The sequence below is a fragment of the Mya arenaria genome, chromosome 13 (genome assembly GCF_026914265.1).
Source record: "Mya arenaria isolate MELC-2E11 chromosome 13, ASM2691426v1".
Taxonomy (NCBI): Eukaryota; Metazoa; Mollusca; class Bivalvia; order Myida; family Myidae; genus Mya; species Mya arenaria.
In genome coordinates this window covers 59162254-59186257 of record NC_069134.1, presented here as the reverse complement: position 1 = coordinate 59186257, position 24004 = coordinate 59162254, and the positions used below count along the sequence as shown (strand labels likewise).

The following is a 24004-nucleotide window of genomic DNA, read 5'->3' as shown; positions in this document are numbered from 1 at the left end:
ATACTTTCAACGTGGCTGTATCTCCTCTTCATTGATAACTCCTAAACAAGCTACAGGTTTCTCCTCATGGATCTTACATTGGATCCATAAACACTGGTAACCCGACCCTTGCTGACGACCTCACATTGATATCATCGAACAAAGCTGCGCTACAAGCCCAAATAAACGTTGTTGTTGCTTACGCAAATTTATGGGGCTATCAGTTAACACGAAAGCAAATGTTCGTACTTAATCTTCGGAAATAGTCAAACAGTAAACGACTCGTTGGTCGTAGGCCATACAACGCTTGTCCAATCAGAGTCAACAACACACGTCTGCATAGATAGAAATCCATAGATCTTGTAAATGTGCCACGGCCGTTGACGCCAGAATAAGAAAAGGACGATCATCGCTCTTTTCCTTGCTAACAATCAGAGAGTCAGCCTACGATGTCAATCCGCTAATGCTTGCTGGCTTAGTGCAAAAATATCTACACCAACCGTTCTATATGGCTCTGAATTATGGTCGTCACTCACCGAATCTGACATTACAAAGCTCGAACGTTACGTTCGTCTCGCGGCTAAGATGTGTCAAAACCTTAACACGAGAACAAGAACTGATATGGCTCTCAGTCTGTTGGGATGGCATTTTATTGTATCACAGATCGACCTACGAAAGCTCATGTTTTTCCACAAACTGTGCACTTTAAATGCATCACTACTTGCGAAGAAGGTGTACGACTATAGGCTTCCGTCATTCTGTACTCGCGGTAATAGCAGCTAACTTGGCTTTATCCCAGACATCTTCAAAATCCTTAGCAAATATGGTTTAGATCAGCACATACACACCTACAGATGTACAGCAAAGCTTCCTACAAAACTGGCTTGGAAACGGTCAATCAGAACAGCTATCACGGGCTTCTATAACGATATATGGAAATCCCGAGTCACCGTCGACCTGGAGTTTCAACTTTTTAGCAGTTTCCATACTCGCGTCTACCCGTCCTTAATATGGTCAATTGCGTAATCACGAGAAGATATACGTCATGCGATATCAACCATCCGCTTCCTCACAAACACAAGACATCCCCAGGCCGGGATATGTACTCGATGTCTTGCGTGGTCAGCTGACGTCGACGTACATCGTGTTTCTTCGTGTCCAAGGCTTTCCGCCGAGAGACAAGTGTTAATGAACAGACTCGAGACCCCATGTAAAAGTGCAGAGTTTATCTACTACTTAACAGCGCGATTCGTCATGAACATGTTGCACCCAGTGATCATACAGACACACGTATCCGCGCAGTCTGTAGATATTTTCACAATGCATTGTACAAACAGACTTAATAGACTTACACTCACAAAGGACCCCTCACTGCTGATTATTCGCATAAGAAATTAGTATCATGTTCGTCTTTCGATGTTTCTTGCTTGTTCATGAGTACTATCTTTAAAACTTATACGACAGCTCTAATATTATTGTAACATTTATTTTTGGTTATCCTTTTATTTTGCATGTCTCAGTGCGTTTAAGGCTTTTGAACTTTAAAACGGATGCAGTAAAATCAAAGGTATTATTATTAAAGCATATTTTCCTGAGCACCTTCTGTTACTTGTATTTCAATTTCGGCAAGTTTTTGAACTAGGTGCCACGAAATGTTGATATTGATTCTTTTTTCCTATTTCATTTTTTTTATTCTTTTCTTGGAATAAAATAAAATAATAAAAATAAGTATTCAGTGTAATGTACATCGCATTAATGATAATAGCCACAAACTCAGAAAATATAAGCTCAGTTCTAAAGTATATGCTTTATCTTACAATATTATTACATTAACATCGTCATCCTTGTGTAACAACTTTGTGCCTTATAACATGTAATATATATTGCTGTACATACTGTTTATATGACCGTTTGTTTGTTTAATATGTTTAAATCCCTTTCGGGTGGAAATAAAGACAAAAATAATAATGTTGGAGTTTTCAGTGTTAAGAATGAGGAATAAAGAAACGAGCGCTTGTACAGACAAAGTGTAATCTTCGTAAACATCTATGCAATTCACTATCATTTTGATTATGCTTCACAATGTGCCCTTAACTCCTATATATAGCACAGTAGAAAATGACACATTGTATAGCGCTGTAAATAATATGAATATTATTGATTTGACAATTTTTTTAATTGAAATAGGTTTCAGCTGCAAAACATGTAAAATTTGAATGCTATTAGAATCCTAAAATAAGTTTTGATCAAAAGAAAAGAAATATTTGACCGTCTTAAAGGCCTAGTTTAAGAAATGTTTGGCATGATAATCCCCTGCTGATAAGACAACTAGGCAATAAGATTAAAGGCCTAGTCCAAGCCTTTTATAAGGGCTATTTGACTTGAAAGCCAATTTACCCGTGCCTACTTTCCCGGCCTTTTTACTCGTGTTGCGACTATTGTATTAGACGGACGGATCAAGTATTGTCACTATACACTAATATTATCGCAAGCTGCCGTTTTTCTGTTATTACTTCTTCCTTACTCTGACCAATAAAACTACAAGACCCTATATAGTAGCTGCATCCAACACTAAACCCCCGGTCACAATATTCTTGACGTCAGCGTAAAGGAAAATAGTTTAGGTTAGCCTAATCGATTAAGCCAGAAATTAAAACGAGTCCATACGGAAGTAGAAATGTTATCTCCCTTGTCAATTACAGCTTGCAACTTGTCAAAATAGTTTTTGAAATGATTTAATTACCAAAAGAATGGACAGAGAAGTTCTTTGCGAAAGTTTAATTGTCTGGGTAAGAAAGTTACAGTCATTTTATACTTTGTTTCTGTAAAGCCTTTTTTCATATCGTTTTTTTTCAGGTTTTCCAAGCTCAAAACAGTTTTTGTTTTTTTCTATTTCATGGTTAGTTTAACAGGCTGGTGTCGAACCTTTTCAAGCAAAAAGTAGAACAAAGGAACTAACATTTTATGCTTTGTTTACAATAAAGCAACAAGCTGTGCTTTGGGGCACTCGGAAATGCATAATGATAAACCATTTCAGTGTTCCCTCCTAGTCTAAAATTATAGACGTGTTATACGGGATTCTTCCAATAACTAACGTCTAAACGGGTTTGTGCAAAAACCAGGGGTGTTTTGAAAAATATTGAAATTATATTAAGTGAAGTATTTTATGGTTTATATTGATCATAAAGGTTTGTATTCATATTTTACCATGTAAGTGAAAAGTTATTTTGCACAAAACAAGCATTTAATGCATTAAAACACATTATTTACCTTTCCAATAAAACAAAAGTTGACTGACACAGACAACAATTATGCCAAGCGGAACAACTCGACCCAATCGTAATAACTTGGCCACCTCCGACAAGCTTCGAGATAGACCTCGTAAATACAAAAGAAACAACTCGGCCATGGCCGAAACGTTCCGATTGTTAAAAATTGTGCCCTGAAGCCTTGCAGGTGCCCTTCATTTATATATCGCTATGTTTTGACAGCAAGAAATGAAAAAACCCAAGTCAAACTCATAATTATTCATAGGATATGACATTTTTATGTATGGAACTGATATAAAATAACATAATCTGGTAATATTTCTTGTTTATATGATATTTTATAGATGTTAAATGCTTTAACCTGGAATCCCTATCTGAATAAATTCACACTTTTGATACTAAACAATTTGCACGTGAAGGATTTGCCATATCAAAAAACGTAAAATAATCCGTAAACGTACAATTATTTGGACTATGTTCCCTCCTGGTTCTAAAAAGTTGTTGCCACTTTTTCGTGGGGGGTTAAGGGGGGCACGAAAGGCTCCCTTACAGGTCCAGGGCAGCGTCCTTTTGGGGATTCAGAAGGGTTGAGGCCCCCTGAAGCTAATTGGGTTTAAGCATTTTAAGAGCCTTAGATTGCATTTATTTAGCGCATTGTCGTGCAAAAACATAATATTTTTGTTGTACATGAAGCACAAGATATTAGCAAATTGTTATTATATTGACAAAATATATGAAAAAGTATATATATAAATAAAAATATATATATTGCAAAAAATGTGACATATCAATATGTTGACTTCAGTCTAATGCCTGCATTTAAAAGCAAGGTTCTCAATAAGTTTCAGTTGAACCGTCTCAAAGAGTAAAGTAACCAACCTGCTTCTACTTATTCTATTTAAAATTCATTTAGTTTTCCAAATTTTAACCGGCACAATTGCCATTTGAACCATCCATTTTAGCCGGCAGCCGGTTCTTATTGAGAACACTGCAAAAGTGTCATAGAATTAAAGAATACAATTATGAAATTATGAGATAAATTTAAAATAAATGGAAACTCAAAGAAATATACATTGTCAAACTCAGGCCATTCTTTCCTAGTAGAAATTCTTCTACTCTTTACTCCAGCCAACTTGTTGGAAGCCTTATCAAATGGGATGTAATTTTATTTATTTGTAAGCATACCCAATGATTTCTGTTAATCTTTTTGTCACTTTTTAACCCCCTAGAATGCTGCATTTATATCAATTACAAATTGTGACAAAACCAAAAGCAAATCTATTTTTAGCACCTAAATGTCATTACCGAATTTGCATAATTATCACTGTGACTTTCCGACAACCTAAAATTCTATGATTTGCATTTTTAAAACTAACACGTTAATTTCGCAACAACAAAGCTGTTGAGCTAAATATTTAAATTACTTGCTAATAAGAGACATAATAGTTAAAGGGATGTCATTGTTAATCAGTGAAAGCAATAATATTCTGTAATAATTTGCAAGGTGTTGATTGGGCTGTGACTGCTTGCCCTAATTATTATGCCCCCCTTCGAAGAAGAGGGGTATATTGCTTTGCACAGGCATGTCGGTATGTCGGTCGGTCGGTCCGTCGGTAGACCAAAGCTTGTATGAGTGATAACTCAACAATTCCTGGACGTATGGTCATCAAACTTCACATGAAGGTTGGGCCTGACCAGTAGATGACCCCTATTGATTTTGGGGGTCATCGGGTCAAAGGTCAAGGTCACAGTGACCTTTAATGGTAAAATAATTTTAAAGCTTGTCCGAGTGATAACTCAACAATGCCTGCACCCATGGCCCTCAAACTTGACATGGAGGTTGGGCCTGACCAGTAGATGACCCCTATTGTTTTTGGGAGTCATCAGGCCAAAGGTCAAGGTCACAGTGACCTTGAATGGTAAAAGGTTGTCCGAGTGATAACGTGACAATGCCTGCACCCATGGCCCTCAAACTTGACTTGGAGGTTGGGCCTGACCAGTAGCTGACCCCTATTGTTTTTTGGGCTCAATGGGTCAAAGGTCAAGGTCACAGTGACCTTGAATGGTAAAAGGTTGTTCGAGTGATAACTCAACAATGCCTGCACCAATGGCCCTGAAACTTGACTTGGAGGTTGGGCCTGACCAGTAGATGACCCCTATTGTTTTTGGGGGTCATTGGGCCAAAGGTCAAGGTCACAGTGACCTTGAATGGTAAAAGGTTGTCCGATTGATAACTCAACAATGCCTGCACCCATGGCCCTCAAACTTGACCTGGAGAATTGGCCTGACCAGGAGATGACCCCTATGGTTTTTGGGGGTCATCTGGCCAAAGGTCATGGTCACAGTGACCTGGAATGGCAAAAGGTTGTCCGAGTGATAACTCGACAATGCCTGCACCCATGGCCCTCAAACTTGACTTGGAGGTTGGGCCTGGCCAGAAGATGGTCCCTATTGATTTAGGGGGCCATTGGGCCAAAGGTCAAGGTCACAGTGACCTGGAATGGTAAAAGGTTATCCGAGTGATAACTTGACAATGGCTGCACCCATGGCCCTCAAACTTGATTTGGAGGTTGAGCCTGGCCAGAAGATTGTCCCTATTGATTTTAGGGGTCAAAGGTTAAGGTCACAGTGACCTTGAAAGCAAACTCGACAATTCTTGGACCTATGGTCATCAAACTTGACATGAAGGTTGGGCCTGCCCAGTAGATGACCCCTATCGACTTTGGAGGTCATCAGGCCAAGGTCAATGTCACAGTAACCTTTAACGCAAAAAAGTTAACAAATCTTCCCCCACTGATATTTCAACAATGCCTGAACCTATGATCATTAAACTTGACATGGATGTTAAGCCTGACCAGTAGATCACCCTTATTGATTTTAGGATTCATAGAGCCAAAGGTCAAGGTCACAGTGATCTTGAATGGTAAAAGGTTGTCCGAGTGATAACTCAACAATGCCTGAACCCATGGCCTTCAAACTTGACTTGGAGTTGCATCTGACTTGTAGATGACCCCTTATGATTTAAGGGGTCATCGGGTCAAAGGTCAAGGTCACAGTGACCTTGAACGAAAAAAACTTGTCTTGTGATAACTTGACAATGCCTGCACCCATGGCCCTCAAACTTGACATTTCGTTTCTGGTGACCAGCTGATGACTCTGGATTTTGAGCTCATAGAGTCAAAGGTCATGACGGTCATAACACACTTTATCCTCACACTTTAATGGTCATAATCTTAAAACAGCAACAAATCAGCTGTCATTTCGGTCCATGCATATTTCATTCAATTGTCCATATAATCCTGACAACATGGCGCTCAGGGGGGGCATAATGTTTGACAAACATCTCTTGTTGAATTTGTTGTCGCACCACCAGATGTGCTTGATTTATGCCAGCGACTGAATCAACTTTCATGCAGGCCGCATGGTCACCTCTTACGTCATTTTAAGATAAAATATTTTTCATAAATTTGCCAAATTTGAAAAGTTGTCGCCACTTTTGCGATTTGGGCGATCTCCAGCAGGAACCCTGCATTTACAGAGAAAACATGGAAAAACTTTCATAATGTGTGCCTAAATGCACTGAGCAGGTCATAAAGTTAAATTGAATGTGTTAATTGAGCCAAAGATAATAACAGTTGAAAAAACATCAAAATTATTCAAAAGAATTGTTTGCTTTCGTAAATTGTCGTAAATGAGTTGTGTCAGATGTTGCAAACGCTCATTTTGCAAACAAAACATTAAAAATTACATCAGCATTCAAAGACAAAGCGGGGTATGCCAAAAATATCTTAACATTTCATCTTTCTTTAAAAAAAAATATTTATTCGTTTAAACTTAACAAAATAGTAAATGTGAAGGTTACACATTTTATTTTTGTTTTCAACCAAAATGTTTGGATGTAAGCATACTTCTCAATAGCCCTGAATTAGTGAATAGCTGTTAATGTATCTTGATATAGTGGGTGAATGTCGCGAAATCCATGTGTTCTGATGTACTTACTTTGACGAAAGAATAATTTACGGTAAATCCTCTTTCCAGTTGATATCCAAATTTGACAACATTTATGTAGGGTTTTTTATTATATTTCAAGGCATTCTGTGTATTTTTGAGCTGCTCGGTGCTTTACAACGCACATTGCTTTTGTCTTCAAGTGTTTTCTCACTAATATTTCATCAAGCAGTTACATGAATACATGATGACTTCAGTACACAAAAAGAAGATTTTTTTTTTTTTTTTAGAAGATTGAGTTCATGTCCCTTGTATTTACTGAATTTTACTGACGGAATGAATATTAACTTTTTTTTACCACTATTTCAGTTGGAGACATTTAATCTGGATGTTCCTCACGGCAACGCAGAAGAGCTCAGTGATGGAATTGCCATGTCAAAGGTGCTGCATCAAATGTGAGTTCACCACACTAGGAAGTTTTAGTTTGTCTAATAGAACCATGCTATTTAATCAAACTGTTCCTTTTGATTCATTTTTTGATCTTTTTTTATTCATCAGATTTTTTTACCAATTCAATGTCATGTAGAAGCACCACTCCAGTCTGACAAGATATATATAAAGAACAATATATGCATCCAATATTTATACTTGACACATATATCTATTTGGACATGCAGCTTGTATGCAGCATTTTCAATATATTGACTCAAGGACTTTTGAGAACTGTGTAGGATGATACTTCACAGTTTCCCCATCTGCAATAATATTTTATTGAGTGGTTTAAGAAAGGCTCCATGAAAAGTATACTTAGGGCTACTTTAAAAAATATATATATTATGTTAGATATACTTAAACTTTTTTGAATTTACATGTTGATCTTTATTCAATTGCCTTGCAGCGGCTCAATCTCTAACCAGTGGACTAGCAAAATAATATTATGATATATATAAAATAAATTTCCAGTGCCCCTGACTATTTCACGGACTCATGGCTGAGCAGGGTAAAAACTGAGGATGTGACTAACTGGAGATTGAAGGTTTCCAACCTGAAGAAAATCCTCAAGGGCATCCTTGAGTACAATATTGAGGTAGGGTTTCACATTGGTTCACTGTCATAAGTCAAGAGGTGGTAATGAAAACATTTTACGTGACATATAATAAAGAAGCACAATTTGTTTTCACTTCCTCTCCTCGAAGTGCATATTTTTTCAATAAAGTTATTAAGATGTAGTTTCACAACAGAACTAAACAGACTCAGGCGGGGAGTTTTATGAAGCCACTAGCTATCCATTGATGTCAGCCCCATTGAGAGTTTCAGTCTTGTGATGTCGGCCCAATTGAGGGTATCAGTCTTGTGATGTCAGCCCCATTGAGAGTATCAGTCTTGTGATGTCAGCCCCATTGAGAGTATCAGTCTTGTGATGTCAGCCCCATTGAGAGTATCAGTCTTGTGATGTCAGCCCCATTGAGAGTTTCAGTCTTGTGATGTCAGCCCCATTGAGGGTATCAGTCTTGTGATGTCAGCCCAATTGAGAGTATCAGTCTTGTGATGTCAGCCCCATTGAGAGTATCAGTCTTGTGATGTCAGCCCCATTGAGAGTATCAGTCTTGTGATGTCAGCCCCATTGAGAGCATCAGTCTTGTGATGTCAGCCCCATTGAGAGTATCAGTCTTGTGATGTCAGCCCCATTGAGAGTTTCAGTCTTGTGATGTCAGCCCCATTGAGAGTATCAGTCTTGTGATGTCGGCCCCATTGAGAGTTTCAGTCTTGTGATGTCGGCCCCATTGAGAGTTTCAGTCTTGTTGTGTCAGCCCCATTGAGAGTATCAGTCTTGTGATGTCAGCCCCATTGAGAGTTTCAGTCTTGTGATGTCGGCCCCATTGAGGGTATCAGTCTTGTGATGTCAGCCCCATTGAGAGTATCAGTCTTGTGATGTCGGCCCCATTGAGAGTATCAGTCTTGTGATGTCAGCCCCATTGAGGGTATCAGTCTTGTGATGTCAGCCCCATTGAGGGTATCAGTCTTGTGATGTCGGCCCCATTGAGAGTTTCAGTCTTGTGATGTCGGCCCCATTGAGGGTATCAGTCTTGTGATGTCAGCCCCATTGAGAGTATCAGTCTTGTGATGTCAGCCCCATTGAGGGTATCAGTCTTGTGATGTCGGCCCCATTGAGAGTTTCAGTCTTGTGATGTCGGCCCCATTGAGGGTATCAGTCTTGTGATGTCAGCCCCATTGAGAGTATCAGTCTTGTGATGTCGGCCCCATTGAGAGTATCAGTCTTGTGATGTCAGCCCCATTGAGAGTATCAGTCTTGTGATGTCAGCCCCATTGAGAGTATCAGTCTTGTGATGTCAGCCCCATTGAGAGTATCAGTCTTGTGATGTCAGCCCCATTGAGAGTTTCAGTCTTGTGATGTCAGCCCAATTGAGAGTATCAGTCTTGTGATGTCGGCCCCATTGAGAGTATCAGTCTTGTGATGTCGGCCCCATTGAGAGTATCAGTCTTGTGATGTCAGCCCCATTGAGAGTATCAGTCTTGTGATGTCAGCCCCATTGAGAGTATCAGTCTTGTGATGTCAGCCCCATTGAGAGTTTCAGTCTTGTGATGTCAGCCCCATTGAGGGTATCAGTCTTGTGATGTCAGCCCAATTGAGAGTATCAGTCTTGTGATGTCAGCCCCATTGAGAGTATCAGTCTTGTGATGTCAGCCCCATTGAGAGTATCAGTCTTGTGATGTCAGCCCCATTGAGAGTATCAGTCTTGTGATGTCAGCCCCATTGAGAGCATCAGTCTTGTGATGTCAGCCCCATTGAGAGTATCAGTCTTGTGATGTCAGCCCCATTGAGAGTTTCAGTCTTGTGATGTCAGCCCCATTGAGAGTATCAGTCTTGTGATGTCGGCCCCATTGAGGGTATCAGTCTTGTGATGTCAGCCCCATTGAGAGTATCAGTCTTGTGATGTCGGCCCCATTGAGAGTATCAGTCTTGTGATGTCAGCCCCATTGAGAGTATCAGTCTTGTGATGTCAGCCCCATTGAGAGTACTAGTATCAGTCTTGTGATGTCAGCCCCATTGAGAGTATCAGTCTTGTGATGTCAGCCCCATTGAGAGTATCAGTCTTGTGATGTCGGCCCCATTGAGAGTATCAGTCTTGTGATGTCGGCCCCATTGAGGGTATCAGTCTTGTGATGTCAGCCCCATTGAGAGTTTCAGTCTTGTGATGTCGGCCCCATTGAGAGTTTCAGTCTTGTGATGTCGGCCCCATTGAGAGCTTCAGTCTTGTGATGTCAGCCCCATTGAGAGTTTCAGTCTTGTGATGTCAGCCCCATTGAGAGTTTCAGTCTTGTGATGTCGGCCCCATTGAGAGTTTCAGTCTTGTGATGTCGGCCCCATTGAGAGTTTCAGTCTTGTGATGTCAGCCCCATTGAGAGTTTCAGTCTTGTGATGTCGGCCCCATTGAGAGTTTCAGTCTTGTGATGTCAGCCCCATTGAGAGTTTCAGTCTTGTGATGTCGGCCCCATTGAGGGTATCAGTCTTGTGATGTCGGCCCCATTGAGAGTATCAGTCTTGTGATGTCGGCCCCATTGAGGGTATCAGTCTTGTGATGTCGGCCCCATTGAGAGTATCAGTCTTGTGATGTCGGCCCCATTGAGAGTTTCAGTCTTGTGATGTCAGCCCCATTGAGAGTTTCAGTCTTGTGATGTCAGCCCCATTGAGAGTATCAGTCTTGTGATGTCAGCCCCATTGAGAGTTTCAGTCTTGTTAGCTTGTGGGACATAATGTAACTCTGGTTAGAGCTACCCTGGTTCTTTTAAGTGTTTCATTCAGTCTTGTTAGCTTGTGGGACAAAATGTAACTCTGGTTAGAGCTACGCTGGTTCTTTTTAGTGTTTCATTCAGTCTTGTTAGCTTGTGGGACAAAATGTAACTCTGGTTAGAGCTACCCTGGTTCTTTTAAGTGTTTCATTCAGTCTTGTTAGCTTGTGGGACAAAATGTAACCCTGGTTGGAGCTACCCTGGTTCTTTTAAGTGTTTCATTCAGTCGTGTTAGCTTGTGGGACAAAATGTAACTCTGGTTAGAGCTACCCTGGTTCTTTTAAGTGTTTCATTCAGTCTTGTTAGCTTGTGGGACAAAATGTAACCCTGGTTGGAGCTACCCTGGTTCTCTTAAGTGTTTCATTCAGTCTTGTTAGCTTGTGGGACAAAATGTAACCCTGGTTGGAGCTACCCTGGTTCTTTTAAGTGTTTCATTCAGTCTTGTTAGCTTCTGGGACAAAATGTTACTCAGGTTGGAGCTACCCTGGTTCTTTTAAGTGTTTCATTCAGTCTTGTTAGCTTCTGGGACAAAATGTTACTCAGGTTAGAGCTACCCTGGTTCTTTTAAGTGTTTCATTCAGTCTTGTTAGCTTCTGGGACAAAATGTTACTCAGGTTGGAGCTACCCTGGTTCTTTTAAGTGTTTCATTCAGTCTTGTTAGCTTCTGGGACAAAATGTTACTCAGGTTGGAGCTACCCTGGTTCTTTTAAGTGTTTCATTCAGTCGTGTTAGCTTGTGGGACAAAATGTAACCCAGGTTAGAGCTACCCTGGTTCTTTTAAGAGTTTCAGGGTATAGTACTGGCACGGTTTAACATCCTTCCAGGAAGCCTAAATAAGTATTTTTAGTGGATAGGAAGGAAAACACACGTGCAATAACTTGGTTGACAGTCCGTTTTTGGAACTAGGTGATCTCCCATGTGAACTCAACTTAGGGTGATAAAGTATTTAATATTGAGTGAGACAAGAGATTCTGTTTAGCTTGGTAAAATATTGCTCATTTACAAGGAATGATTAAATATGAAATGGAAAAATGACACCATCTAATGAATAAAGATGATCATAATTCTTCATGCCTTTGTGGTGTATCTGTGGTCTAGTGGGCACTTACCAATCAACCCAGGATTTTTTTACCATTTAACAGTCAGGCCATTCAGGGGTTTGTACAGAATAATCTCTTTCAATTCTTGTGCTTCATATTGGACAAGCATTTGGCTTGGTAAAATAGTGCTAATTTACAATGAATGTGAAAAATGGCACCATCTTACGTATAAAGAAGATGATTTTTGTTTTTCACATTATGCTGCTATAGAGATTGATTATGATTCTTCATGCCATTGTGGTGGTTCTGTGGTCTAGGGGTGAGACACTTGATTGTCAAGTGTCAACCCAGGGGTTCAATACCCTGCCCCACAACTAAAAATACTGTGTGACATTGCTATACACTGGCATACATCAAAGAACGGTGACCCAAGGTACATGTAGTTTAATTCATGGTTACATTCTGTCTGTGTTCTGTGCCCTGAAACCTTAGAAAAAGATATTCTCACTAGGGTAGGCAATTGGCATCCAGTGCTCCAGCTAGGCCTAAATAACAGGGGAGAGTACTCTGCTGCCCCTTTCCGACTCCCTACTGCCTTTTTACTATGCCCTGCTGTGCCCTTTTGTATGACAGAACTGACTTTGATGATTTTGAACTATATTATGTATTTCTTGGACATATCAAGTCAAGTCAATTTTCAGAAATAAATACAAAAAAGATAAATGTACATAATTTTATGAATTAATTTTAATACAAAATTAAGGTATTCATAACAAGCTATTAGTATTGAAAGTAGTCACAACACTTACACAATATAATTTTAACATTGAACTTTGCAAGTGCCCCAATTTAATTTGCATCAAAAACGCCTCTTCTGACCTAGCACCCTGCTCTTTTTAAATCCTGGATGGAGCACTATGGCATCTGTTGACTCTTCTACAGATAGTTATTAAGTAGACAATCTTTATGAAACATCTTGAATGGATAATCAGGGATTTCCCTTACACAAAAAACCAGAGTCCCACACATATTTGTTCTGCCTAGGTACCCATTTCCATCTTCCTGTGGATTTCAGGGACCCCCTTAAACTTGTTTACAGTTTTATTTGTATTATTGGGACCCCATAAAAGTACCAGAGACTTTAAAATGTTTTAAAGATTGTTATGAGATTTGTAAAATGAGAAAATGCTTCTTAACATAATTTCAAATCCACAGAATGTGCCTTTAATAACAAAGGGATAATGTGTCCTGACTGTATTTCAGATCCTGGGTATACAGATCCATGACTTTCAGATGCCGGATGTGAATGCTATAGGTATGTACACATACATTTTGCAATTAATATGGTGACTGCATTTACATGTATTCTACTAAATATGGTAGAATAAGTTATATTTTTACAGTTCAATGGTTGGGCAGAGCTTCCAGCAGTAATTCTTAAATTAATATGGGTTTAACCCCTTTTGTGGAACTAGCTGCATTATTTTCAAAACATTATCATGATACATGTAACTGTACATAAATGTTTAGTGTTTGTGAGACTTGAACGTTCATGTTTGGGATAAGAGTAAAATAAATATGTATTTAACATAAAAAATTTATGTTTACCTTTTAATTGCATTTATGATTTAAGGAACATCCATCCACATGGTCCAAGTACCAAGTAATAGACAGATGGGAACTTCAGGCTCAGAATTTCTGACTTGGAAAGATTAATAAGTTTATAAGCTTTAAGTTTCCAAGTTTATGAAATATAACTCATGTCACAACTTGTGACAAAAAGAGTTTTGATATAATACATATTACACAATAGGAAAACATTTGTTTTAGACTCTTGTAATGGTTGAATATAAACACTTTGAATTGTGCATCAAACGCGATACTTTACCTACAAATTTTATGAAAATTCCTAAAAATTCCTGAAAATCAGACATGGAATTTTTTTAAATTCCTGAGTTTGGGTCATATTGAAACCCCTGTGATAAGACAGTCCAAAATTGAAGGCAAAAAAGTTTATACCTTCATTTTCAAATTCTTAATGGAAGCCCTGAAACTGGGAAAGGGCTAGTTGTTTAAGTGAATCTAGAATAGTAATCATTTGTGCATTCAGTTTATTGTATGGTTTTAGCTGAAGAGTTATGGATGGGTGCTGCACCATGTCCCTTTTTTGTTAGCACCCTTTTGCTCTCATGGAGACAAATTTTGGCACCATTCTGCCTTCTTAGAATAAAATGTTTAAAACTTTTGAATTTTTGTTCTCTTTGATTATAACTTTATTTGGCAGTTGAAAACTTTTACGACTTCAATTAAAAGGGAATAAAACAACAGTATTATTTATTCAAAACTTTAAAAATAAACATGTTTTATCAAACTTTTTGCCAAAAAATGAATAGACTATTCGGAACTTGTTCATTCTTGGTTTTCCCATAATTAATTCAGTATGTGCCATGCAGTACAAACAATGAAAAATACTGTATGTACTGTTGTGTAAGTTGAACTTGTTTAAACATTAATGTCATGGTTTTGAAAATAGCTAACAAGAAGTATGAAGTGCCCATTCTGGTGTAATAACATGATATCATTAAACTTCTTAACATTATAAAGTTCCACCCGTAAACATCAATTAAATAATGCATTATATAAGGTATTTAAAATAGAAGAATTAATGTCTAGATGGGTTTGTTTATAACGTCCATGGAATCTTGAAAAACCCCTTGAAGATTGGGTTCTAAATAAAAACTATTATATTTAAAGGGATTTATCTGTATAATCATTTCATATTATCACAATTAATTCTTTAAACTGACATATCTTTCTCTAAAGTTCATATTCATTATTATGCCCCCCTTCAAAGAAGAGGGGTGTATTGCTTTGCACAGGCATGTCGGTATGTCGGTCGGTCGGTCCGTCCGTCGGTAGACCAAAGCTTGTCAGAGTGATGACTCAACAATTCCTGGACGTATGGTCATCAAACTTCATATGAAGGTTGGGCCTGACCAGTAGATGACCCCTATTGATTTTGGGGGTCATCAGGTCAAAGGTCAAGGTCACAGTGACCTTTAATGGTAAAATAATGTTAAAGCTTGTCCGAGTGATTACTCAACAATGCCTGCACCCATGGCCCTCAAACTTGACATGGAGGTTGGGCCTGACCAGTAGATGACCCCTATTGTTTTGGGGGGTCATCAGGCCAAAGGTCAAGGTCACAGTGACCTTGAATGGTAAAAGGTCGTCCGAGTGATAACTTGACAATGCCTGCACCCATGGCCCTCAAACTTGACTTGGAGGTTGGGCCTGACCAGTAGATGACCCCTATTGTTTTTGGGGGTCATCGGGCCAAAGGTCAAGGTCACAGTGACCTTGAATGGTAAAAGGTTGTCCGAGTGATAACTCAACAATGCCGGCACCCATGGCCCTCATAATTGAATTGGAGGTTGGGCCTGACCAGTAGAAGACCCCTATTGTTTTTGGGGGTCATCGGGCCAAAGGTCAAGGTCACAGTCACCTTGAATGGTTAAAGGTTTTCCGTGTGATAACTTGACAATGCCTGCACCCATGGCCCTCAAACTTGACTTGGAATTGGGCCTGACCAGTACATGACCCCTTTTGTTTTTGGGGGTCATCTGGCCAAAGGTCAAGGTCACAGTCACCTTGAATGGTAAAAGGTTGTCCGAGTGATAACTTGACAATGCCTTGTCACGTAACGTTGTTACGTATAAACTTTAAAGTGTCACGTAACATAAAAGTTACGTATGAAACACTTTAAAGTAATAACAAAAATCAATAATAGAATTCAAAGTTTATTTGTATCAAGAAGTAAATACTTCGTCATGGTGATCAAATGTAGATTCACTTAGATGCTGACAGTTTGTGATAGCCGCTGGCTATTAGACCAATTAGCGTGACAGTTCATGACTGTAGAATACATCTTTTTGTATATAACAAGAAATTAGATATGCATACCTGTCACAAACTAGACGAAATCAGCAGTATATATGAAAGCATGTTACTCAGTTAGTTTAGGTTAGGTTTTGGGCATGAACTGGACATATAGCCCGTATGATACTTAAGAAGGTACATAACAAAATAAAGACTAAGAACACTTGAACAGTTGTTGGTTGTTTACTGAACGAACTATCACGAAAGTTAAGTGAGCGTTGGCATTACGCGACAGCCTGCACCCATGGCCCTCAAACTTGACTTGGAATTGGGCCTGACCAGTACATGACCCCTTTTATTTTTGGGGGTCATCTGGCCAAAGGTCAAGGTCACAGTCACCTTGAATGGTAAAAGGTTGTCCGAGTGATAACTTGACAATGCCTGCACCCATGGCCCTCAAACTTGACTTGGAGAATTGGCCTGACCAGTACATGACCCCTATGGTTTTTGGGGAACATCTGTCCAAAGGTCAAGGTCACAGTGACCTGGAATGGTAAAAGGTTGTCCGAGTGATAACTCGACAATGCCTGCACCCATGGCCCTCAAACTTGACTTGGAGGTTGGGCCTGGCCAGAAGATGGTCCCTATTGATTTTAGGGGTCATTTGGCTAAAGGTCAAGGTCACAGTGACCTGGAATGGTAAAAGGTTATCCGAGTGATAACTTGACAATGCCTGCACCCATGGCCCTCAAACTTGACTTGGAGGTTGGGCCTGGCCAGAAAATGGTCCCTATTGATTTTAGGGGTCATTGGGCCAAAGGTCAAGGTCACAGTGACCTTGAATGATAAAAGGTTGTCCGAGTGATAACTCAACAATGCCTGCACCCATGGCCCTCAAACTTGACATGGAGGTTGGGCCTGACCAGTAGATGACCCCTATTGATTTTAGGGGTCAAAGGTCAAGGTCACAGTGACCTTGAAAGCGAACTCGATAATTCCTGGACCTATGGTCATCAAACTTGACATGAAGGTTGGGCCTGCCCAGTAGATGACCCCTATCGACTTTGGGGGTCATCAGGCCAAGGTCAGTGTCACAGTAACCTTTAACGCTAAAAAGTTAACAAATCTTCTCCCACTGATATCTTAACAATGCCTGAACCTATGATCATTAAACTTGACATGGATGTTAAGCCTGACCAGTAGATCACCCTTATTGATTTTAGGATTCATAGAGCCAAAGGTCAAGGTCACAGTGATCTTGAATGGTAAAAGATTGTCCGAATGATAACTCAACAATGCCTGAACCCATGGCCTTCAAACTTGACTTGGAGTTGCATCTGACTTGTAGATGACCCCTTATGATTTAAGGGGTCATTGGGTCAAAGGTCAAGGTCACAGTGACCTTGAACGAAAAAAACTTGTCTGTGTGATAACTTGACAATGCCTGCACCCATGGCCCTCGAACTTGACATTTAGGTTTCTGGTGACCAGCTGATGACTCTGGATTTTGAGTTCATAGAGTCAAAGGTCATGGTCATAACACACTCTATCCTCACACTTTAATGGTCATAATCTTAAAACTGCCTTAACGGCAACAAATCAGCTGTCATTTCGGTCCATGCATATTTCATTCAATTGTCCATATAATCCTGACAACATGGCGCTCGGGGGGGGGGGGGGCATAATGTTTGACAAACATCTCTTGTTTTTTTATAAAACAACTGCTGTATATAATAAGGCAAAGTTACGATTACAGGGACTTACTCACAGATTTTTTGTTGTCAACATTTATTTTAAATTGTTAAAATATAGTTATTTTACCTACTTTCATGAACAAGCACCAAGCAGCTATTGGCAGATGCTTATTAAATCCGAAATTTGAAGATTACTAAGTTTAAGTTAACACTTACAGGTAAAATGGAAAATTTCTGTCTCATATTTGAATTATAATTGCAAAAGAGCTCTAATTTAAACTTATTGGGATTTTTTTTACAAGTATTTTGATCACTTTTCACACAAAATAAAACAATTCTGGTGTTTGACGGTATAAAACATGAATAAATCCTTTGAAAGACTTCAGTTCAGGCCACAAAAAAGGTGTGGTTAGGGTTAAATCTTGTCCAGAAACAGGTAGGGTAGGTAGACTGTTTTTTTTTATAAGGCTGACTTTAAAAAAAATATTTTTTTAGGCTAAATGGAAGAACATTATTGCCTTCATTGGAGAATGGCGTTAATGTAATCTTAAGTGTTAACCTAAAAAGGATTTTAAACTACATTTCATGAGAACAAACATATTCAATTTTTTTACAGATAGACTATAAAAAAAACTAAGGGTCAGGGCCTTTTTTTAGTTCGGGTCGGGTAACCTGAAGCAAAATTATTTTATTTAAGCCTTTATTGTTTGTTGCATATTAATGATGTTAGAAAACTGAGTGTGGTGTTTATTGATTGGTGACCTAATGACAGACACCGTCGTCTGCAATAACTACCTGTCATTGACACTGTTGAGGCACTATTGGAATTTCTCGCCTTGGAGAAAAATAACACATTCGGAGACAGCATTAAACGGTTATAACGGATTTTTTTGTGATTTGTGGTTTTGTAGATATTTGTATGATTATATTAAATGATATACGGTATGCTTCTAATTATGTTGTTTTAAGTATTTTGAAAAAAACAACATTTATCATGAAATGGGACATATATTGGTATATGTTATAGTTAGATGACAGGAAGTAAAATCATAATGATTAAGAATAATTTGAGTGAATGTAGAAACTTAGAATACAGCCTCATTGATTGCTGAATTGTCAACACAAAATCTGATGCAGGGAATGTGTTTTGGATTAGTAGCTGTAGGCAGACCTTTTAACGCATGCGAAAGTTGACAATCTTATTGATTAATTCTTCCATTAAATAATTGCCTTAATTATCTGATCTGCAATTTCATTGGCTGAAAATATAGGTTTTAATCTAATGGGTCTATTAACAAGAATTTTCTATATATTGTGTCAGTCTGTTTTATTACATATTGATGGCAAATTTTGTCTTTTGAACTTTCAAGAAATTGACACATCTGAAAAGTTGAACCTGATGTCATTGTAAGGCAGTGACATTTAAAAGTTAGATATGTTATGTGTTGTTTTTTTTCAAATACCATCAAGTTTTATTCTGAAAAGTTATTTAGAATGTTTGGTTGCTATGGAAACCCATGTGGTTGACATGCATTGAGACTGGTATAGGAATGGTTCTTCATTCAAAGTGTTAATTGCTCTATATCTGTGTCTGGGGATATAACACATAACAGTTTCTGTGAATTCTAAGCACATTTCTATTTTAAATCTGGATTTGTGTGAAGACTCAAATAACGCATCATCCCTCAAATAATTGATTTCCGAAAGGGATGGTGAGTTAATTACTACAAGTTTTGACTTATCTAAGGAGACAGATCCCAGTGAAGAAAAGTTGTTAATTTTTAGTTGTCTTGAGTTTCGAAGGAAAGAGGAACTGTGGTAACTTTGGCTTTGCATGTTGTCCGTGACATGCAGAAACTTTGGCCATCAATAAAACATCATTCAAGATATTCATAGAAAGTTGGTAAACATGTTGCCAGGTACTATAATCACATTTATTGCAAGGCCCATAATTCAGGCTTTGAAAATCGCTTAAAAGTATACCCTTATTTTTCGACTGAAAAAAAAACACATACATGTAACAGACAAGCTGTGGCATCTGCTTCATGGTTTCCTTGCTTACAGCAGGTGATTTTGAATTAAAATAAAAAGGAAAAAAGAAAACTTACAAGGCAAAAATAATGATTGGTTTCAAGGTTACATCCTTTTCAAAAACAGATAGGTGAGTTAGGCTTTTTTATAACTTTTATTACTAGGCTTTATATAAGAACGTAAGAACGTAACGTCAGTATCGGGGGATTGGGTTATTATGAGTAATCATCTGCATAAAGCTTTTGAAAGGTTTAATCTCATTATAAAACACAGACTAAAATTAAAAAAAAAATAATAATAATAATAGAAAAATAATTCCTACAGTCTAAAAAACAGTAGGGTTGGCACCTTATTCCTAGGATCGGATGGGTAACAAGAACCCAAAATGTTTTTTTTAGGCCCAAGTGTATTGTCTATTTGCTGTTTTATGAGGAAACATGTTACAGATTTTCTTCTGTGTATAAAAATGGTCATAAAGTGAAGCCGTAAAAAATGTTGAGACAAGAGACTTGTCATCAACGTTGATGACCATTTCTGAAAATCTCAACGATTAATTCTTTAGTTATTGTTGTTAGGTTGTTAAACATTAATAAACATTGAATAATACAAGATTCTTTTGACCTGAATCTTAGCACAAGAAGACACTTAATTTAGAAATTGTTACAGTTATAAACCATATATATATGGTTCAAATCCTATTGTAATGATGAATTATATTCAGCACTGTCTGTGAAGGTAATAACCACATTGAGATTCAGAAGTTTCTACAGAATGTCCTTGCATAAATGGTGGTACACCGAATGTGATACATTTTTATGTTTGATCAGTATTTTTATGGTGAATTGTTTCCAGTACTATTTATTCAAGACTTTAGATGAGCGCAGTAGCCTAAATAGAGATTGGACAGTTATTTTTACAGCTGATTCTTGGGTGTATAGTGAATGTTATATAAATATCAGTATTTTCATGGTGAATTGCCTTCAGAACTATCATTCCACTATCTGTTTTAACTTACGGTGAGAGCAGTAACCATATACAGCTTGGCCAGTTATTACAGCTGATTCTTGCATGTATAGTGAATGTTATATAAATATCAGTATTTTCATGGTGAATTGCCATCAGAACTATCATTCCACTATCTGTTTATACTTACAGGTGAGAGCAGTAACCATATAGAGCTTGGGCGGCTGTTACAGCTGATCCTTGGTTGTATAGTGAATGTTATATCAATATCAGTATTTTCATGGTGAATTGCCTTCAGAACTATCATTCCACTATCTGTTTATACTTACAGGTGAGAGCAGTAACCATATAGAGCTTGGGCGGCTGTTACAGCTGATTCTTGACTGTATAGTGAATGTTATATAAATATTAGTATTTTCATGGTGAATTGCCATCAGAACTATCATTCCACTATCTGTTTATACTTACAGGTGAGAGCAGTAACCATATAGAGCTTGGGCGGCTGTTACAGCTGATTCTTGGGTGTATAGTGAATGTTATATAAATATCAGTATTTTCATGGTGAATTGCCTTCAGAACTATCATTCCACTATCTGTTTATACTTACAGGTGAGAGCAGTAACCATATAGAGCTTGGGCGGCTGTTACAGCTGATTCTTGACTGTATAGTGAATGTTATATAAATATTAGTATTTTCATGGTGAATTGCCATCAGAACTATCATTCCACTATCTGTTTATACTTACAGGTGAGAGCAGTAACCATATAGAGCTTGGGCGGCTGTTACAGCTGATTCTTGGGTGTATAGTGAATGTTATATAAATATCAGTATTTTCATGGTGAATTGCCTTCAGAACTATCATTCCGCTATCTGTTTATACTTACAGGGGAGAGCAGTAACCACATTGAGCTTGGGCGGCTGTTACAGCTAATCCTTGGTTGTGCCGTAAACTGCACGGAAAAACAGGAGTACATTCAGCGGATTATGTCAATGGAAGAATCCGTTCAACACGCTGTCATGACAGCCATTCAAGAGGTAAGCTAATTGTTGGTTAGTTTTATTTTGTGAGGATCCTTTGTCATTATTTTCCGTTTTGGTCAAGTTCCCAAAGATAAAAAACATGGGTAAAAGTTTTCCGTATTTATCCAGAAATTCCGGATTTTCGTATTCCCGGGGGGTCGAATTTCTAATTCGTCGAGATCCGTTGAGAAAATTGGGGGGGGGGGGTAGGCTGGGACCTTGAAATATATTTTCCATCGCTTATTCGATGCTTCGACGTTCGTATAGATCTGCGATAACTTATGTTATTATTGTCTTATCCGAACACTGCGGTATTTTGAAACGACGCTGTGACGTATATTTCACAGAAATAGGCGGGAAAACACGACTTGCTGCTCGACTAATCGAATCGATCGGAAGATTAACGTCATTGAGGAGAATCACGAAAGTTTCCATCTATGGCAGACGCGGTCCTTAGTCACAATTATATTCAAAAAAAGGCGCGAGTAGTATTTTGTTGTCAAGTTTGGTCAGCGATGATATCTAAGCAAGCTTAAATCTCAGTTTCAATCTCAAGAAATTCGAATTGAATCTCTCTCGTGAGCTTTCCGTGACAGAAAGCATCAGTTTCGGGGTCATTTTTCCAGAAGTGTGCGTAGATCGTAACCTTTGCAATACGCCATGTGCTATTTTAAGCATTTTCCATATAAGGTAATCCTCTACTTCCGATACCGAAAAACTTACAACAGGCCTCTCAAAAATAACCGCAAACTTGCTGAGTTTACTTTGGCAATGACAGAGAGGTAGATTTAGGTCTCAATAGCGGTAGTTTGTGTTCAAAAGCGGTAGAATTTCTAATTTCTTAAATTTTCAGACAAAAACAATGACGGAAACAATGTAAACAAAAACTTGATATTTGTTACTATTTTTAGATTTTCGGAAAATACGCATTAAATACGTCATGGTTGAGACTTGTCAAGTGCCAGTGTTTTTGATTGAGAAACAGAAGAAATATTACCTCTGACTTGTAAAAACAAGTATATGTATATGTCAAATTTCCCCCCAAAATGTCGTAAAATTTTATACACTGTAGATAATTTATAACACCTTAGTAATGTTGTTTTCTTTATGTTTTGACAGTTTTATTATGTCTTTAATATTTACAAAAATGCTGATTAGTAGGATGCCAATTAACAAGAATGATTAATGGTCTTTTGTACCGTACCGGTAACTTAGCAACGATCTCGGCCGAAGTGCGAAGTGATTTGACAAGTTGCTTATTGCACCATGTTCTTTAAATTGACAGATTAATATGGTATTTTAGCATGGTTAATTTTGAGGTTTTTAAAATAAAATTAGTAAATCATGATTACTGGCTTGCTTATGCAGGATATTCTTCAGTATGTAGTGTCACATGTATATCAGTATACTTACTCATAGTCATATTTGTCTGAAAAACCTTATTCCAATACTCCTCATTATTTAAAATTAAAGCCTGGAAAAGGCATTTCATATCCACTAAAATGGCTATGTTCAGGGAGCTTCCGGGGGCCTCTGGCCCCCTGGCCAAGGCTTCGCCCTGGACCTGACCGGGGGCCCTGCGGCCCCCAGCATTTTTCAGGATTTTCAAAATTCTCAACTTTTACCCATGTAAAAAATAATTGACTCCATAATTCGATTATTGGCAACCATCATAAAATCAATAATTTGCCATGTTTACCATTGGCATTTTATTGATTTTTCTAAAAAAAAATGAGAATATATATTTAACATTTAAAGTGCTATAAAATCTGCTCATAATACCATGTTTAATAAGAATGCTACAGTAATCAGACATACCGTAATCCTTTCCAGCTGATGACCAAAGAAATAGCCACAGATGTGGACTCAGAAGTGGGAGAACAGGTATGAGTTTCTGTGATAGCCTTAAATTAAAACAATGAGTAATCTGATTTCTGTGATAGCTTTGAACTGAATTGTAAATTAATGGGTTTTAATGATAATGTAAATACACTTCAACGAATTTCTAATTGGCCACCATATAAAATATGTTGCTATGCGACATTTATAATCAATTAACCTAATGTTTGGTTATTTTTGTATTGTACACACCAGTCTATCGATTTACTCGAAGAAAACACATATTCCTGTACAAAATCATTCGTGCGGTACGGTAGGTTCAAAAATAGCCTATGTGCTAAAGTTCCTCATGCACGGCATGGTGGTTGTCGAGACTAGGTGCCTCGCTGTAATTGCCGCAGCAGGTGGACATACAAAGTATTAAAACAAATTCAAATACGACGTGATTTAATCTTACCGTTTTTATTTTAAGGGTGTCAATGTTGACCGTCTGTGTTAAGTAAGTTCCGTGGTCATATTTCAATGAAG

General features: G+C 38.1%; 1 protein-coding gene across 1 annotated transcript; it reads left to right on the top strand.

Moving 5' to 3' along the window:
* Positions 1–2662: 2662 nt before the first annotated feature.
* LOC128215431 (protein Hook homolog 3-like) lies at positions 2663–23527 on the top strand. Its single transcript, XM_052922118.1, has 6 exons — positions 2663–2768; positions 7566–7651; positions 8160–8283; positions 13313–13364; positions 21504–21652; positions 23471–23527. The coding sequence occupies exons 1-6, from the start codon at positions 2730–2732 to the stop codon at positions 23525–23527; spliced, it is 507 nt and encodes a 168-aa protein (XP_052778078.1). The 5' UTR covers positions 2663–2729.
* Positions 23528–24004: the final 477 nt, after the last annotated feature.